The sequence below is a fragment of the Zingiber officinale genome, chromosome 11B (assembly GCF_018446385.1).
Source record: "Zingiber officinale cultivar Zhangliang chromosome 11B, Zo_v1.1, whole genome shotgun sequence".
NCBI lineage: Eukaryota > Viridiplantae > Streptophyta > Magnoliopsida > Zingiberales > Zingiberaceae > Zingiber > Zingiber officinale.
The window spans coordinates 65,487,525-65,507,752 of NC_056007.1; the positions used below are offsets into that span (position 1 = coordinate 65,487,525).

Sequence of the window (20,228 nt, forward strand, 5' to 3'; positions counted from 1 at the left end):
ACTTAGAGATGGACCTCTAAAATATCCGTCTATTGAGATTTAAACTATGATCTTTTTATTTATTCCCCTAAATGATTTATTATTGTACCACACTTGTTGGGGCTATTATTTCTCTATCACTCCTATTTTCTCAAGTATTAAAAGTCCCGAAGAAATGAATTTGAATCTTCATTCACATATTAAACATTTTGTGTATATAAAGTAGATAGCAGTGACTAATACTTATGCATATTCAAATTTGTTATTTAATAAAGCAATTTTATCATCTAAGTACCAACTCGACTACATCCGTGAGGACTCGAATTTGCGGTTCAATGATTTAAAGTACCAAAACGACTCATGATGATTGATAAGTAGATGACATTAGTGTTATATGACATTTCAAGTTTGTCTGAAAAAAGGATGTCATTAACCACGCGACATTTCATGAATATGTTTAGAAATCACCTTTATCTATAGATTTGTTTATTGAAGCAAAAGGATATCTCATCTCAAGCAGCTCAATATCATTGACCCCACGATTATATATAAGTAAATTATGGAAGACATTTTGTCATAGTGCTACGACTCTTTGGATAAGAAAGGTCAGACATTCAATTAGATATTTTACATCCATTAGGAATTGACTTAAAGATCCATTGGGACAAGATTTGTTTATTCAACTATAAATTTGTGGTATGATTTTACTTAAAATGAATTTGGTTGATATCATTTGCACCTTTTTTTTCCTTGCACACCCTAATGTATAAATAAAGAGTTAACCAATACAAGTGGATTGTAAATTCATTTTGCATGGATCTAATCAAACATGAAATGATCCATAAGTTGATTTCAAGTTTACTTGCACCATAATTTTCAATTGAAATTGACTTGTTTAAGTTTACTTTCACCTAAATGGTCATTATTACCTAATAGAAAATAGCTTCTCCCCATTCCCTTCATCCCTATGCTTCTTTATGTAGATAACCAATGTTGAGTAATCAAGTGTTCTATCCAAGTCGGAAGTTTTTGAAAGCTACGAAGAAAATTGGACATTGAGATGTAGCAAACAAGCTTATGATTTGCTTATGATTTAAGTCGTAATAGTAATACCGTTTGTAAGTCTAATTTGCACCATTTACAAGCTACACTACGAGAGAAACACAAAAGTAATGGGAACAAGCATCATGAGATTCATAGGACTCAATTTTCTCAAATAATAGACAGCACAAGTGACTTATGTGATTCAACAAGCAATGGCCCATACAAATACAATCAAATCTCTCGCTCCATTGGCATTGGATGACATGCCAAACGGAAAGAATTAAAAAAAAAAAAACAAGCAAACAACAAAACTCGAACAAGAAAACTCGAGCAAAGATGGAATCCTTTGTAGGTGTTTTTCTTTGTGTGTTGCAAAATAACTTGTTTGAGACAGTATTTGCTGGTCTTTGGCTTTCTAAGTAGTCTTTGTCTGCAAAAGAATGCCCTCTAAATACTACTCAACAAGTAACATCCCTAAATTAGAATTAAATGAGACAAACCTTGTTCAAGTACTTCACGTGAAGTTTCAATGCTTCATTGCATGCTTTCTTTGCATCCAATTCACCAGTTATGCCATTCAACATCTGCTAGAAAAGCCAGCCAGTGAGAAAGCAGTGGATGGAGATGAATACGAGGAAAATAGAAAATAGGAGGGAATCTAGAGACCTTCACTAGATCATCTAGACCCTTTGCCTCCAGCAGTAACCGTTTGTTCTTGGCCTTAAGAATGCTAGCTACTAGAAATATGGACATATTGGCCTGTTGATCTTTCTGACCTGACTTGAGACACTTCCTCTCAAACTTTCCATATTTCATCAAGTCTTCATTTTGCGATTTGTCTTGGTTTCTATTAGGAGAAGCATTGGCTTCGTAGATGGTGAAAAGATGGGGATTGTACTCCATAGACCAGATGAGCTGATGAATAGGATAATTATGTCATATAATCTGTCTGACAATCAGCAATAATCAGTGTATATATGCGCAGTGAAATGGTAAATGGGTTTGAGGAAAGCATCAAATCAAATTTTCATGCAAGTATAAATCCATTTTCAATCATCGTACATGATCTCGAGGCCCATGGGCAGACAGTTTGTATACTAAAATATAGTATATTTACAATTTTAAAGGGAACTTTGAAAAATGAAGCTTACCTCCCAAAGGTACAATGCATCAACAAATGAGAACTCCCTGCGGAAAAGGACCATCAGCATTCTAAAGGCAAATAAATATTCCCCTCCATCTAGATTCACTGTCAAAAATTTCAGAAGTAGAATGACACAAAAATGTATAACATACAGTTTTGAAATTTTGCAAGAGATAGAACAGTTTATGCTACATGTGTAAGTCCAGCAAATGATAGAAATGATACCTATGTGTTCATGGAGCTTCGGATCAAGAATTTTTATAACAGAAGAAAGTAATGTCAACTGAGCCCAAACTCCAATAGTATTAGATGTGCATTTGAAATTTCCTCTCTACAAAATGACAAACTAAAACCTTTATGACGTGAAGTTACTTTCTAGCATGAATAACATTTGTAAAAGAGAAAAACTCAGTGGAAGACAAATTGAAGATTGTAATCAAATTTTAACTTCTACTTATGAATAATATTTGATAGTATTTTAGCTTATCACATTTATGCTAAAATATGATATGCAAATAATCTTAAACAAAATTATGATGTAATTCAGATTTGAAGCTTCTGGTAGCAGCTGCATTAATTGGAAACCACTCTAGAACAAGTTTTGACTTGCATCAAAGAAATTGTTGCCATCAAATATGCCTGAAATTAGTACTTGATCAGATAAACTCAACAATCAACTTCTTGTATCATTTCTGGAATTACAACTAAAAGCCCTTCAAATTGCCTGAGGTACCATGTTTTTATGTGCTTTTTCATTGCATATTTACTAGTAGGAAAAACCAGAAGCACATAGAATTTGTCTTTCTTTGATTGATGCTAAGTTCAATACCATGATTGGAACAAGTATTATTGGGGCATGAATGGCTCAAGAGACAGACTGATTAAATAATATCATGACTTAAAGTTAAAGAAAACAATGACTTCTGTTCACGACATAAATATACATACCACTCTACGCATTAGACGTTCAAAGCACCAAAAAGCATCTGCCTCGTTTTCAATTAAAAGTATTATAGGCGAACAAAGATCACTCATTCCTGTTAATAAACTGGTTATCAGAAACACAGCTATCTGAAAAAAGTTTATAACAACTCCAGAGAACTAAAAAATTTCAAGTATATGCAAATTTCCACCTTGGCAGTAACCAATGTCCCTATCTATCCATGAATAGACTGCAAGAACATCCCATAGCCTTGCTTGATTCTCTGAGCTCTCATAGTAAAGAAGTGAGCGGTCTGTACGAACAACATCCAAACCTAATTTCAAGGAATTAGGAAAGCGGAATATTAGTTCTGGACATATTTTAAGATATTAGAAAAAGAGTGAATCTGTTCCAACAAAAATATCATGAAATAGCAACACTGTTAAGCATTTTATGAAACTAAGCAGTCGTATGAAACATCTGGCACTGAAAAAAAAATTGATTTCAAAACTAAATTATCTGAGTTAATCAAGAAATCAATGACTTCAAAAGTAGAACCACAAGGATTTAGCTGGTAGCCTAAACTGGAAATGCTAGTATCATCCTTTACCCACCAATAGTATGACAGTTAGTTCTGCCGTTTTGAGTAGAATCTCATTCTTGCTTAATTGACACTGGTATATATAACCAGGCTCTTTTTGGTTATTCAAATTGACTATTTGAAGTAAAGTGCATGTATTTTGCCATTCAACTCTATGAAAAGCTAAATCACTAGCAACACTTAAGCCATTATTAAGTTGTCTGATATCAGAACCAGGAGTGTAGAAAGAAATGGCAAGACAAGGTTGTCTTCATGTGATTCCAATTTCCAAGATATAAGTAAAGCAATTCTATTAAATCCCATATTAGTCTTTACGAATAATCAAGTGAGGCCGCCAAGTATGTCCAAGCTAGATTGCTATTACTTGAGAAATCTAAAACACTTGGCAGTCAGGAGCAAAATACTCCACAAGAATTATATCTTTTTTTTATTATTGCCGCAAGTAATACACTTGGAATACTAGGGTTGATTTGTGAACTTAATGGATAAGTAAGTTATACACTTAGCCAACTATTATGACAATGGCAATCAGTTTCTTTAACTATAATATACAGAAATATTACGTCTTGCTGGAGTCCTCATAATGTTATAAACTTATCCAACTAATATGACAATGGCAATCAGTTTCTTTAACTATAATATACGATAATATTACTTCTTGCTGGAGTCCTCATAATCTCCTCATTCCTTTGCAAAACAATCACCTTGTTAAAGTGGGGAAGATTATTAGTATTACTTGTAGGTAGTCTCCTCTATCTTGATATAGATTATTATTATTAGTGTTTTTTTACATTTTCACCCTTCCAGTTGGTATATTTACAATTAAACTCTAATCTATTTGCAATTTGATCCTCAACAGCCCCCTCAAGCTACTCAAATTTATTGTAAAACACTAACTTCTTACAAACATACTCAATTCTATAATCTCTTAGAAATTTGGCGAGAAAATCTACTGGCTAGCTGATCATTTGAACTGATCAATAGACTATGCTTCGCTACTGCTGAGACATGGGGTTCACTAACAACCAAACAAGAAACTCCTGAGCGCATAATACTGAAATCTGAAAAGCTATTCGCTAATATGAATCAAAGTTATGAAATCTGAAATAGAAATGCCTCAAGAATAAAACCATTTTTTAATTCAAAATCAAATATATTTGAAAAGTGATTTTTATTCCAATGTCAATAAAAAGGTCATCAACAGATGCCTTGTATCACAAAATATATAATCCACTCATGCTTTCAATTTGAATAGCTAAAATATTTGAATATTGATTTTTAATCCATTACCAATAAAAAATGTTATCAAAAAGATATTCCACTTATTTGAGTACTAAATATAACTCATACATTAAACATGAAACCATAGAACTGTGAGCAAAATAACAATCCTCAGGTGTCCCCATCCAATGTGGGGTAGGGACACCCCATTGTCAAACATAAAAAAATGAAAAAGAAAATAAAAGAAAATTTCCAACTGATTCACCAGAAAATTATATGGAGATTGCAAATATTTTGAGTTCTCACCAATCTGATGTAAGGTAAGTTTCCATTGAATGACCTCTTTGTCCAGATTTATACTATCATTTCTATTTTCTGGTATTGATGAATCTACTTCATTTGATTTTACTTCCTCGCCTGAATTAGCACCATTACTTGAAGGATTGACGATAGGCTGGCCATCTTCGGTAATGATAGGTGCCACAACTATTCTTCCACTGCCAACTCTCTTTTCCATTTCCTGGCATTTTGACTTGACCTTCTCATATTCTAACCTGCCAAACCACATTAATTGGTTAGAATTGCTCCAAAGAACTAACATCTAAAGTGCAAGCAGAGATAATGAACATATCATGCCATTTTGTAATCCGGAGAAAAGCAGCACAAGCAATAAGAATAGTACCAAATGATAAAAAAGAAATCATTACCTTCGTTTTTCTCTTAATTGAGTTCGCTCATTGAAAGTACTTTTAGGATCGTAACACCCAAGCAAAAACTCCCAGACTTCTCCTTTTATGTTTGAATGAACACCCTGACATGGCACCCAATAGAGATGATAAGATGTTTGCAAAATAAGTGCAAAGGTTTAGAGCAGAAGACCTAGGTATTTCAAATAACATAAGTCCTGAAGAAAACAGTACTTCAAGAAACGGCATTCAAGCAACCTCAAAAAATATAGCAATTGGCTAGTAGTTACTGAACCTTTTACACTCAGTTGTCAAGAATGATGTTTTCGGAACATTATCATACTAAAAAATGGTGATAACATAATCAAGTTTCATGCAACTACAACCCAGCAAATAGCTGCCATGAAGATATGACTTTAAGCAGAATTCTAGTGTGATAAAAGTTCTCTGCAGCCAATCTCAACAACAACCACCAAACTTTATCCCACTAGGTGAGGTCGGCTTATCTCAAAAAGGTAAAATTATTAAGATTTTTATCCTAGATTTAAAATTTCGAGTTGTGTCAGAGTTTCTGCTTATAATCGAAACGATACGCTATCTCGGTCAGCATATGAGATGCCAACCCGTTCTAATTGACAAGGATGGAATTTATCGTTCGGCCCGTCAACCGGCACAACACCACAGGGCATGGAGCCATGAGGTCTTCCGCGACCTCATGGCAAGTCACGAAGTTTGTTGCAACCTCGCAGCTGGTTGCAAGGTCCACCTCGACCTCTCAACGGGTCGGGGGGTCTACCGCGACCTCTCGACAAGTCACGAGGTCTACCGCAACCTCTCGACAACTTGCAAGGTCTACTGTGACCTTGCAATGGATTGTGTAGCCCACCACAACCTTGCGAGGTCATGCCAAGTCCCCTTTTTTATTTTTTTTCCCTTTTTTCCTTTTCTTATTTTTTTTCTTTTTTCCCATGTTTCTGAATTGTTTTTATTTTATTTTTCCACCAAAAATTGCTTTTCTTCTATTAATTTTTCTTCTAGTTCATCAATGGAAGAAAAAAATATTCATCCATCTATGGTTAATTTTTTTCCTTCATATGTCCATAAGGTAAACAAAAGAAAAAAAAGTCTTTAAAGAATATAGATTATTAGAAAAGATAAAACTATAATATAATATAATTTTTAATCTTATAAAATATACTATTATCAATTAATTAAATTATTTTATAAACAAAAGATAGTCCAGTACACGAAGTCACTGCCAATGCAAAATCTTGGGAAAAGATCGAACCACATTGTAGCAATAAGGTGATTACGCTCATCCCAGGCGCCCCTTATAGTCCGTCCCCAAGTACATGAAGGGAGGTAAATCACAGGGTCGGCTTATAGCTGACCACCAAGTGGCTAACGGGTGAGAGGAGTTTTTTCCCGAGGGCATGCGTTCATCGGGAATTAATCATTGTCCCATTGTAGTAAATCTGGCACCACATTAAGTCTATTGTACGCAGTCTTACCCTTTATTGCAAAAGGTTATTTCCACAACTCGAACTCGTGACCACAAGATCATACAACAACTTTAGTATTGTGCTAAAGCTTCCCTTCGAATTAAATTATTTTATATATAAATTTGGTGGATCTATTAAACTATTGTGTTAACGGTACCCCATAAGGAACGCGTTACAGGGTCGAACTCAGGTGTAGTGCTAAATATGCAAAAGTTCACGTTGCAGGGTCCAACTATAAGGTATCGGCAATGACAACTACATCTCCATGAGAATTTGAATGTCGTGTTAAATAGGCAAGAGTTCTCATATCATAGGTTAGATAAGAACAAATAACATAGGAAAACAAATAGTTTAAGACTTTGAACATGAAACATATCAATGGAGATAGTAGATACGATGATTAGGAGAAAAATTAGCATTTTGTGTGTACAAGAGACAAAATGGATAGGCGAGAAGACAAAGATAGTAAAGATCTCAGATTTTAAGTTATGGTTCACAGGAAAGAGTAAAACAAGAAATAGAGTGAGTGTTATTGTAGATAGTTCATTAAATAATGAAGTTGTATGACTAATTAGAAAAGGGGATAGAATTATAGCTCTTAGTGATGAAAGAAACTATGAACGTAATTAGCATATATGCACCTCAAATAGGATTAGATGAAACTTCCAAATCAAGATTTTGGGACGACCTAGATAAAGTATTACAAAATATTCCACAAAATGAAATGATTTTAATAGAAGGCGATATAAATGGCATGTCAGAGTGAAAAATAACGAATATGAGAGAGTGCATGGGGTTATCGGTTTAAAACGAGAAATGAAGAAGGGAAAACTATATTAGATTTTGCGATAGTATATACTTTATATTAGCTAATATATTTTTTAAGAAAAGAGAAGAACACTCGGTCACGTTCAAAAGTGGGAAGAATAAATCGCAAATTGATTTTCTTATAGTTAGGAAAAGGGATAGAAAGATTTGTAAAGATTGCAAGCTCATCCCTAGAGAAAGCTTAACTACCCAACATAGGTTAGTAGTATTGGATATACGCATCAAGCATAGTATCAATAGAAGAAAAATATATGATTCCTAGAATTAAGTGGTGGAAGTTAAAAGATGGAAAGCAAAATATATTTAAGGAGAAGGTGGGAGTACAAGCATTAGGTGAAATATACGGTGACTCTAACACGACATGGGATAAGATAGTATTAAAGTTGAAAATAATAATCAGTGAGTCAAAGGGACATGTACCACCAAATAAGAAATCTTAGTGGTGGAATGAGAAAGTAGAAGAGAAAGTGAAGAAAAAACGAACATCTTATAAAAAATTATATATTTGCAAGAACGAGAAAAACTTTAAAAAATATACAATAGCCAAGAAAGAGGCTAAGAAGATAATGAATAAAGCAAAGAATGAAACTTTTGAAGATTATATAAAAAAATTAGATACAGCATAAGGGGAAAAGACATTTATAGAACAACTAAAGTGAGAGAAAGCAAGACAAGAGATCTTATCCAAATAAAATATATTAAAGCTGAATGCAATAGGGTACTCGTAAACGGAGAAATAAAAGAACGATGGAAAAGGTATTTTCATCAACTTTTTAATGAAGGTTTAGGTGATCAACTTAACTTAGGTAATTTAAGTAGGTCAAATGAGTATAGAAATTTAAATTTTTATCGTAAAATTTAAATTTTATAAGTAGAACCAGCTTTAAATGGGATGCACAATGGAAAATTCGTTGGACCATATGATATTACAATAGAGGTTTGGAAGTGCTTAGGGAAACAAAGTATTGAATGACTTGCAAAACTATTTAATATCACACTGAAATGATAGATAAGTACTCTAGTTCCCTTATATAAAAACAAGAATGTACAAAATTGTACAAACTATAAGAATATTAAACTAATGAGTCATATCATTAAACTTTGGGGAAAATAATATAAATCAGATTAAGGAGACCACGATGAACGAAAATTAATTTGGGTTTATCTCTGAAAGGTCACAACTAATTGAAAATTATTGGGAGCAAAAACAAGATCTACATATAGTATCCATTGACTTAGAAAAAACTTATGATAGAATCCTAAGAGAAATTATATGGAAAATTCTAGAAACGAGAGGTGTAAGCGTAGCATATATTGAACTAATTAAGGATATGTATGAGAATGTAACGATCAGAGTGAAAACTTCAGGCGGATTAACTGAAGCATTTCTAATAAAGATAGGAATACATCAAGGATCAACTCTAAGTCTCTATCTTTTTAGGGTAATTATAGACAAACTCACTGAACATATTCAAGACACAGTACCGTGGTGTATGTTGTTTGCAGATGATATTGTTTTAGTAGATGAGACATGTGAAGGAATAAATACTAAACTAGAATCTTGGTGGGAAAACTAGAAGTGAAAGGTTTTAAGTTTAATAGAGTAAAAACAAAATATATAGAATTTAAGTTTAGTAATATTAGTTAGACATAATAAGGCAATTGTTAAGATACGAGATGAGGAATTGTCTGGAACTGAGAGTTTTAAGTATTTAGGATTATTTTTACAAAATGATGAAGGAATTGAGAGAAATGTCTTACATAGAATACAAGTAGGATAGTTAAAATAGAGGAGAGCGTCAGGTGTTTATGGGATCGTAAAGTACCTATAAAACATAAAGGGAAGTTATATAAAATGGCGGTTAAACCTACTATGTTATATGACGCTAAATGTTTGGCTATGACTCAAGCACATGAGAGTTGCGGAGATGGGAATGTTAAGGTAGATGTGTGGACATATAAGGATAGAAAGAATAAGAAATGAGAGCATTAGAGAAAAAGTCGGAGTTGTATCTATTGAGAGAAAACTACACGTTTAATATGGTACCGACATGTATTTAGACGACCAAAAAATGCTCTAGTTAGGCGATGTGAAACTATGACAAATACACACATCAAATGAGAAAAAGGAAGATTAAAAAAGACCTGGTTAGCAGTAATAAAATAAAATAAAATTTAAGTATAGATGATGACATAATAGAAGATAGAGCCCAATAGCGTAAAAAGATTCATATAGTCAATCCCACCTACTGAGATGGCTTGGCTGTTGTTGTATAAATTTAATTTAACTTAATTTTAATTGATTATAATAAATCCAATTTACCTACTTGATCGTGTCATGATTACTTAGCGAACTTCAATCAACCCTAAATTGACTATTAGTCAATAAGAATAAGACATTTCACTAGATAAAATTAAATCAAACTATAGTAATCAAATACTAATAATAAAAAAATTACTTAATATATTTTATATTTTAAAAAGTACTTAAATCATCTCGGTACGACATGATATGGTACCGAAATTATATCGTTCCGGTCATAAATTGAAACTCCGGCACCGCTCAAATTTTAAACCTTAGTTTCGAAACTTTTAAAATATAAAAGATATAATTAAAAAATATCTTTATTAATATTGATCATTATATATGTTTACTATTTAGTTAGATTTGATATTATCACTTATTGAGTAAAAATTGATTTAGGATTAACTAGAATTCACCAAATAAACATGGAACGATCAAGTAGGTTTAAACTAGATTTAGTTTGGATTTATTATGATCAATTTAAAATAAACTAAATTTATGTATAAAATAATTTAATTCATTAGTAATAGTATATTTTATAAAATTAAATATTATATTATATTATATTTTTTATCTTTCCCAACAATTTGTATTTTCATTGTTAAAGAGATTTTTTTTCTCTGTTTACCTAGTAGACACATAAAAGGGCAACCTAATACATGAAACTCTCGCCAATACGGGTCCTGGGAAAAAAAGGTTGTTTCTAAAACTCAAACTCGTGACCTCTAAGTCACATTGCAGCAACTTTACTATTGCGCCAAGGCTCCCCTTCATTTACCTTGTAAACGCTTGAAGGAAAAAAATTAACCATAGACGGATGGAAGGAAAAAAAATATAAATTCACAAAGGGAAAGCAATTTTCAATGGAAAAAAAATAGAAATGGGAAAAAAAGAAAAAAAAAAGAAAAAAAATAGGAAAATTTAAAAAAAAAAAGGAAAAAGAAAGTGCCTAGTTGTCACTCGCCACGAGGTCACAGCGGCATAGTGTTCACCACCTCATGATTCCAAGCTTGGTAGAACCATTAATTTGGGTTGGGTTCATCGAGTTGACCCACCCAGCCAAACAATTTAAGTGGATTGGGTTGAAAAATTATCAACTCATCATCTAGCGGGCCTAAATGGGTCAACCCACGCGGATCGCGGGTCCAAGCCGACCTTGGCGTGGCGGGCTAGCCGTGGTGGACTCAGGTTGGCCCGCGGGTTGTAAAAAAAATTCAATGAAAACTTCAAAATAAATTACAACTTACAAGTAAAATACTAAATCTCGATCCAACGGCTGAGATAAAAGAAGCCCTTCTCTCTCTTACTCTCTTCTCTTGTAAAACGGTGAAAGTAAAACCCTATCCCTGTTTCCCATTTACCTCGCTGCCTGCCTCGTGCGCATGCCTTAGTGCCTCCCCGTGAGCCTGCTGGGAAACTGAAAGAACGGTAGTATGTGTCTCTGATCTCCAAGCTCGAATCCACTAGTCTGGCAGTCCCTAATCTCCCAGCTAGAATCCCACAAGTTTGGCGATTCTTGATCTCCAAGCTCCTGTTTGAGGTGAGATTTTTTGCTTCCTTTCCTAGTTTCCTTCTATTTCCCTTCTTTTTCTATGTTTGTGGTTTGTATGCCCTTTTGTCCCTTGTCCTCATCTCGTGTCTTGCATGATCTGTGCGCCAAGCATGGCAAGGCATTAGGCAAACTACCGTGCTTGTTGTTTCTTTCTTTGCCCATGCACACATAATGACACAAACAAGGTAGGAAGCAACTTCTATTTGTTTGATTATCAAGCTTGGAATCCTTGCAATTAACACCAACCTTTTCCCTATTGGCGAGTAAAACTTGTTTATTTGTAGAGTTTGATTAAATGATTTGATTCTTGAAATCGTTAGTATTTTAAGCATGAATTGTGAAGTATGAATTTATTTTTATGTAGGACTTTGTATTCATATAAACCATTCAAATTAGATTATATATTTTTAAATGTCAATTAAGATTTATTGAGCCCACAATGGCTCAATCTGATAAACTTATGAATATAAAATGTTTTAGCATTTATTTTGCAATAATATTCATCATCAAGTTGACTAGTTCTCTCTTTTGATGCTAAACATATCTTTGAGAGACATGGCTTTAGAAGAGCCAAGTTCTGATTTTTTTTTTGGTTGAGACCCCGAGGGCTAACACAAAAAATAAATTTATGTTGTTCCGCAATTGACATTTTGTGTGTTTGATTGATTTTGTCAAAAACTAAAATTTATTATTCTTTATTTCAGATTGATTTTGAAATGGACTCTACTTCTCAAAAGCAAATTATTATTTTAGATGGTGAATTGGAAAGTGCTAAGCATGATAAGAGTCAACTAAAAGGTCTAAAGAAACTTATGATATTCGGGTGTATTTTAAGAAAATCAAAGGGATTGATAATATAGATAAAGTTGAATGTATTGGATGTAAAAAAAATAGTATAAGTATGGGGGTAAACATTATGGAACTTCTACGTTGTAGCGCCATCTTAAAATTTGTGACAAACTCAAGCTTCATGATGTAGGACAAATGACTCTTGATCAAGATGGGAAGATAAAGTCTAAGAAAATAAACCAAATGATTTCACGTGAGTTACACGCTTATGCAATCATTAAACATGATTTACCATTTTCATTTGTTGAGTATGATGGTATTAAAGCTAGGATGAAGTGCATAAATACGAATGTTGCTTGTATTTCTAGAAATACTCTTATTTCTGATATTAACCGAATCTACTTGAAGGAGGAAGAGAAACTTAAGTACGTTTTGGCTACTATTCAAACTAGAGTTTGTTTAACTTTAGATTTGTGGATGGCGTGTGCCAGTGAGGGTTATATTTGTTTGAATGCCCATTTTGTTGACAATGACTAGAAATTGAATAGTAAAATACTTAGTTTTTCTCATATGCCCCTCCACACTTAGGAGTTGAATTAGCTACAAAATTGTTTGAATATTTGAAGGAATAGGAGATTAAGAAAAGGGCTTTCTCTTTGACATTGGATAATGCATCTAGTAACAATAACATGCAAGTTCATTTGAAAGAGCAACTCTCTTTGCATAATAGCTTATTGTGTGATAGTGAATTTTTGCATATTCGTTGTTCTACTCATATATTGAATCTTATTGTCCAAGGAGGTCTGAAAATGGCTACTATAGCTTTGAATAAAATTAGAGAGTCGGTCAAGTATATTAAAGGTTCATAGACTAGGAAATTTGGAGAATACGTACGAGTAGTTGGTAACATTGATACTAGTATTGGCTTGCGATTGGATGTGTCTATTTGTTGGAACTCAACATATTTAATGTTGGATGTGCCATCAAATATAAAAAAACTTTTGCTTCTCTTCAATTCAATGACAGGAATTATAAATATTGTCCTTCAAGTGAAGAGTGGAAAAGAGGAGAGAAAATATGTGAGTTCCTTGAGCCATTTCATGACACTACTAATTTGATCTCTAGTCCTTCTTATCCTACATCAAATTTGTATTTTAGTTAAGTTTGGAAGATTGAAGTTTTGTTAAAGAAAAACTTATCGAATGAAGAAGAGGTGATAAGTTATCTGTGTAAAAGATGGAGAAGTTTGACAAGTATTGGACTCAATATAGCATGGTGCTTGCATTTGGGGTTATTCTTGACCCACGAATAAAGCTTTCGATGTTGGAGTTTTTTTATTCAAAGGTTGAAAGTGATTCTCATAAATGCCAAAAGAAGATGGAACTTGTGAAGACAAAATTGTATAAGCTTTTTTTTTTACCAATATTCTAATACTAACAAGACAAGTTCTTCACAACCACAATATTCTTCTACCACACATACACTTTCGCAAAGTGTAGGAGGAGTTAAAGGAATGAACAAAAGAATCTCTGATGTAAGTACTCTAATATTTTTTTTCTTATATTCCTAATTGGTTTATATTTTCTTGTCACTACTATTCCAATTAATGTAGGAAATGATGGCATACGAGAGCCAAACAATTATAAGTGCTGGAAAATCTCAATTGGGTCCCCTCGGATGGGTCTAGTGATTAGCGCATGAGGTGTTGTCACCATGAGATCTGAGGTTCGAATCTCGGCAAAGCCAAGGTAAATGTCTCCCTTATGTGCTAGTCACTATTCCAAAGGCTAGTAGCCGCCCGTGATTTACCTCCTCCGTGTTGGCCCTGGGACGGGTTGGCGGGGGCGAGCGTATTCGCCTTTTGTCACCATGGAAAATCTCAATTGGATCTCTATTTGGAGAAGCCAAAACTTGAATTTGCATATTATCAAGATTTGGATATTTGGAGCATTGGAAGAATCAAAAGCATCAGTACCCAACCCTTGCACTAATGGCATGTGATGTTTTAGCTATTCCTATAACTACTATTGCATCAAAATCAGCTTTTTCCATTGGTGCTCGTATGCTTGCTAGTATACAAGTTGCACCCTTCATGAAAAAGTGCAAGTTCTTATTTGCACTCGCAATTTGTTATATGGTTATGTTATTTGTAATTTTGTTTATTTTAGTATGTTCTTAACTTAGTTGATATATTAGTTTCTTGTAATTTTATTTTTAACTGTCTTCATCTTTGTGTATTTTATATGCAAATAACGATAATGAAGACAATGCAAGTATCAAAACAACATTGTCTAAGCAAGAATCAAATACTCCAAAAGAGGATATCGATGAAGAGAAAGGAGATGGTGGAGGATTAGAAGAATTTGATATGGATGATGTTATTGATGAAATTTAAAAAATATTGTATTATTTGTTTAGGTTTATAGAGTTTATTGAACTTTCTGTTTTATAAACTCTTTTATGTTTTTAATTACTATGTGTGGTGTGTTTCGTCATTAGTCTGGAATCTCTGAATTATTGTGTAGTATGTGTGGTGTAGAATCTCTCAAGGAGGCTTCATTGGAAACACAGACTATGGTGATTCTATTATGGTGGTTGGCATTCATTTATTTATTTTTTACAATTTTTTTAATAAACGAGAACAATTATCAGTGATCCCATCATTATTTTCCATCATGTTCGGTTCTTTTTATTTGTTTTGTTTTTTAATAGGCCCGTGGGCTGGACCGCTTAATCCACAACTCACCTTGAGTTGGATTAGAGATTTCGCAGCTCGCCGGGATGGTGGGTTGCCCCGCCCTGCCATGGATTGGCCCGTTTGACAACTCTAAAGCATGGTGTCATGTCAATCGGTGGGTGAAACGGTAAATTTCATCCATGCCAACCAGCACGAGTTGACATCTCATACTATGTTTTTATCATAGATCTACAATAGACTTCTGTTGTAAAATATATCCACTATCATGAACATCTCGCATTCAATCTCAACCAAGTCCCCTTTTTCTATGCCCCCATGAAAAAGGAAGGAGATACAATATTCCAAATTTGCTAACTCAGTGGGATTAGAAGCTACAAGGATGAAGTGAAACATGAAATTCATACGACTAGAAATACAAATGTGGTTTGTAATTATAGCAAACTTTCTCTATGCAAGTTTTGGCAATTAGCGAAGCAAAATATTGTTTTTCATCCCGTCTTTATGAACAATTCTTGTAGATTTTCACAGCTTTTTGTTTAATGATCATTAGTAATTATATTAACAAGTTTTTTTCCTTTTTTTAATAGTTGGAGATGGTCATCAAGACATACACGCTTGAATGATCAAACTGATCACAGCAAATCACCCATGATTGACCTGATGTGGAAGGGGGCATGCAAAGTCTATGGTATGTAGTCTACATCTAGGATTGTAGTTTGTAAACCTCATAGTTAAGCAGGGCACAACTATCATCTGAATAGGTAATAGAATAGACCATGTGTAGCATCACTAATGTGGAGCAAAAATCATTCTTAAAATCTAAAAGAGATGGTTATCGCATTTGATACGGGTTATGATAGGTCAGCCTGTTAAATGAAGGAGTTAGGATTGAGAATGATGGGAGAAATATATAGCCGGGCGAATGTATAATTAATAATGAATGACGTAAAAGACTTTTTTGAGAGCTCTCGGTCAGGCAAAGCCCGAGCGAGCGTAAAGGCATTTAGCCTTATAAAAGCTCTTAATATATTACCAACCAAGGGAAGGCCGAGTGGGCACCAATGAGTACTTGCACACGCTCGGTCAAGCAAAGCCCGACCGAGCGTAAAGGCATTTAGCCTTAGGGAAATTCTTAATATATTACCAGCCGAGTGAAGGTCGAGTAGGCACTCAATGAGTGCCTGCACGCGCTCGATCAGGCAAAGCCCGATCGAGCGTAAAGGCATTTAGCCTTATGGAAATTCTTAGTATATTACCGGCCAAGTGAAGGCCGAGTGGGCACCAATGAGTGTCTGCACGCACTTGGTCAGGCAAAGCCCAACCTAACATAAAGGCATTTAGTCTTATGAAAACTCTTAGTATATTACCAGCCGAGTGAAGGCCGAGTGGGCACGAATGAAGGTATGTACGCGCTCAGTCAGGCAAAGCCCGACCGAGCATAAAGACACTTAACCTTATGTATAGTTGTTAATATATTACCGAGCGATCAAAAGCCGAGCGAGCACCCATGTGCTCGTATACGCTCGGCAGAGCAAAGCCCGACCGAGCTCAGAGACGCTTAGCCTTATACAGCTTTCAGTATATTATCGTCTAAGTGAGGGCCAAGCAAGCACCAATGTGCTTATATACGCTCGGCCAAGTGAAGGTCGAGCGAGCGTTAAGGTGCTTACATGTGCTCGACCGAGCAAAGTCCTACCGAGCGTAAAGTCACTCAGTCTTATATTACATTCTTGGACGGAATATGTTCAACAGAAGGTATTCATAATATATATACACGACCGGCTTGAATGACTAGTCGAGACATGCTTAACAGAAGGTATTCCTAATATATATACGACCGGCTTGAACGGTCGGCCGAGACATGTTCATCAAAATATATTCTTAACAATGTGGCCAGTAAAATGATCGGCTGAAATACATTTAACAGATGGTATTCTTATTATATATGCGACCGGGTTAAAGGACCGGCTGGAAGTATGGCAACCTAACAAATTTGGCGGGAAATATCTTCTAGAAGTGTCTTCAGTTATAATGATGTGTTCCTATGCATACCTCATCACAAATATAAGTCACAAACAACAAAAGAGGTACATCTGGGGTACAAAAAAGATTCCTTAAAGGATTATTGCACGAAGTATAGAAGATGACTTCATCTCCTAACAAACCCTAACGAACCGGGGACTACTTCATGACTACGGAGGTCACATGAGGTAGTATAAAAAGGAGATCCTCTCAGTTGGCTAGGATCGTGGATAGGTTCTTTTAGGTCTCCAGGAGGCTATCTTCATTAAAGATCGTCGTTCACCGAAGCCAGCGCACCATTTCGTAGATTTCAAACAGGATCAGCATTGGCACTGCTAAGAGATGCTATGTATTTTGGCCAGCGTTACCATCATGTTTCTATTTGCTTACAGGATGAGCTCATTCGTCTAATTACCATCTAGTAACAATCCTGGTCATTTGTGCAGGCACATTAGTATGTACTAGTGGAACTAATGTATTTGTAAATCCAAAAACAAATCAAGCAAAAGCAATAAATAAATTAGTACACTACACAGATTACTGACCCCTCTTTGTATTCGTCTAAGAACTCTAGCTATATCCAAATAACCTTCCTCAGAAAAGGATGACTGCCATCTTCTTTCACTAAGTGTTTTCCCAGGCTGCATAAATATAGAAATGTCATGTCAAAAAGATAATGTTCGTGAATGAAAGACTATTATTATGCTGCTGATGAGAATATCCAAAGACCTCCATATAATCAGGTTGAATCAAATGGCCATCCTACTTAACAAACAGTTGTACTATAAATTTACTGAGTTAACAAAAGGTCACAAAGCCTAACTGATCTTTGATGAGTTCTGTTGGACTTGTGAACTTGAAAGCAAGAGCTTTTGTAAGTATGCATGGCTTACTTGATAATGCTATTATGCAGTTAACTTGGCTTAATTATCTGAAGTTAACGGGCATACACCATCTCGTCCCTAATAATGTAATTCACTAATTCAGCAGTTCTTGGGAATAAATTTAGAATGTAACAATGCGCTATGAGAAGTAACTTAACCTTGCAACTTAAATGATACCAATATCCAACAAGGTACAGCTTCATGTAAAAACCAATGACAATTAGAGGACCAATGTCTACTCCGGAGTTCTAACTACTAGTAAATAGCAAGTATTCAGATATGACAATTGCTGAAACAGATACAGAAAGATTTTTAACTTTGCCTGCCTTATAATATTAATTTGAGTATATAACTCTAAACTTTACTATGAAGAAGCCTATCATATTCCACCTTAAAAGAGTTCTTTTTTACAAAAAATTGATCCATAGGGAGCTTGATATTTGCCCTATATAAGGGGCTAACACTTTGAGAATGTGTAGAATAAAGATTTGTGGAACAGATGTACATCTTACCACTATGGCATAGGTAACTTGGCTTCTCATGCACATCTTACAGCATGAGTAGAATGAGGTGAATTTTCTTCTATTAGCAAAAGACTACAAATCAAGTAATGCTACTTTTTGAGTCATAGAGATCTTTGCCAAAAACCTACAGTAGATAAGTTTTATGGGAACATAGTGGTCGCCGACAAGTAAAATGCAATGCAATACCTTAGAGTAGAAGTGACAATAAAGTATGCAGGGGTTGAAGTGAATGCAACTCTCTGGAGATGGCTTACTCACAAGGAAGAAGCAACCAAATTGCTTCAAGCGGTCACTTCCGTTGGTTAAGAAGTTAGAAACCTAAATAGGAATCAAAAGGAGAAAATCCTTTGTCCATTTCTCCAACTCTGGACCCATACTTCAAAAGGTTGAGAAAGGACACATTTTTATACTTGCAACTTTTTTTTTCCCATCAATCACAAAATGGTGCCTACAATACTAACAAAATAAAGAAAACACTACAGATAACCAGTTGAATTTTACGCTATAATGCCAGCAACATTTGAGAAGAAAAAAAAGAATATGTAGAGGACGCAGGCTGAAACTAATCGAGTAACTGACCGTCGGCTTGAAATGAGAAACAGGAACATCCTCACGGCAATCCGGCTTAATCGGGTAAAGCGCATCAGGATCAGCCCAGTCTTCAGGAATCGAAGTGCAACATCTAAACATTGACCCAAATACAAAACACAACGCAACTCCTCTTAACAGCCCGTCTTCGATTCCGCCGTTCTCGCAACGGAAACGAAGGCGTCAAACCCAATCTCCTCCCTTGCCCGATCAAAACCAAAAACAAAAAAAAAAAAACAAAAAAACAGATCTTAGATTTCAGAAAGTAACCTCTGTTTGTTTGTTGGAGAACGGAGGAATTACCTGAGATTGATGTACACTGTCTGATAGGATTAAAAAATACCAGAAAATCTAGCAGTAGCTCGATCGAATCTGGAGGGATGAATTAATGGAAACATGAAGACGAAATTGATAGGAACGGGATCTATAGGTAATGGGGGTGCTTTCATGGGAATTCTCGTGCAATCCATAATAAGAAACGGACGATTCGTGTCGCTTTTGGAAAAGGGCATAGTAATAGCTAGGCTGTGAAAAAATGGGCCGGCCTCGCACGGCCCGGCCAGCCACAGCTGGTTTGGACCGTTTGTGTCCGGCCGGGGTTATAGTTCTGTCGATCAAGTTTTAATCACAACATAATTATATGTCAAAACCATATTAGATGACAAACTTTTTATAGTGTAATTCTCTATATATAAATGTAATTTATGTTCAAGTCTATATTTGACGGAGTATAAAAATACCAACTGGTTTTTTTTAGCCCAGATATTCAACTTTGTGATCCAAGTAATTCATCATCCGATAAATTCGGAAAGTATACATTATGAAAGTGAATACGTTCGCTCCAGTACCCCCATCAATCCGTCTCAAGATAAACACGGAGAAGGTAAATCACGGGTGACTACTAACTTTTGAAATAGTGACTAACACATAAAGAAAATA

At 34.8% G+C, this 20,228-nt stretch overlaps 1 protein-coding gene across 4 annotated transcripts; it reads right to left on the reverse strand.

Annotated features, from left to right (window-relative positions):
* Nucleotides 1-1,149: 1,149 nt before the first annotated feature.
* LOC122034674 (rab GTPase-activating protein 22-like) lies at nt 1,150-19,774 on the reverse strand. 4 transcript variants are annotated; one of them, XM_042593999.1, is made up of 12 exons: nt 19,593-19,774; nt 19,281-19,490; nt 17,839-17,934; nt 5,619-5,722; nt 5,218-5,465; nt 3,301-3,423; nt 3,116-3,204; nt 2,393-2,498; nt 2,175-2,272; nt 1,690-1,938; nt 1,524-1,607; nt 1,150-1,453 (listed from the first exon to the last, which is right to left on the reverse strand). In XM_042593999.1, the coding sequence occupies exons 2-12, from the start codon at nt 19,389-19,391 to the stop codon at nt 1,439-1,441; spliced, it is 1,323 nt and encodes a 440-aa protein (XP_042449933.1). In that variant the 5' UTR covers nt 19,392-19,490; nt 19,593-19,774; the 3' UTR covers nt 1,150-1,438. The 4 variants fall into 4 exon arrangements, 3 of the variants coding, with proteins under 3 accessions (XP_042449933.1, XP_042449934.1, XP_042449932.1); XM_042594000.1 differs by having other exon boundaries at nt 19,281-19,495; XR_006126752.1 differs by lacking the exon at nt 19,593-19,774 and having other exon boundaries at nt 1,800-1,938; nt 19,281-19,576.
* Nucleotides 19,775-20,228: the final 454 nt, after the last annotated feature.

Excerpts from the sequence above, each read along its gene's own strand:
- LOC122034674 (XM_042593999.1), bottom strand. The coding sequence starts at position 19,391 with ATGTTTAGATGTTGCACTTCGATTCCTGAAGACTGGGCTGATCCTGAT. Across the intron at positions 3,205-3,300 it reads GGACATTGGTTACTGCCAAG|GAATGAGTGATCTTTGTTCG; the intron begins GTGGAAATTTGC and ends GTTTATTAACAG. Across the intron at positions 1,608-1,689 it reads GTCTAGATGATCTAGTGAAG|ATGTTGAATGGCATAACTGG; the intron begins GTCTCTAGATTC and ends CTTTTCTAGCAG.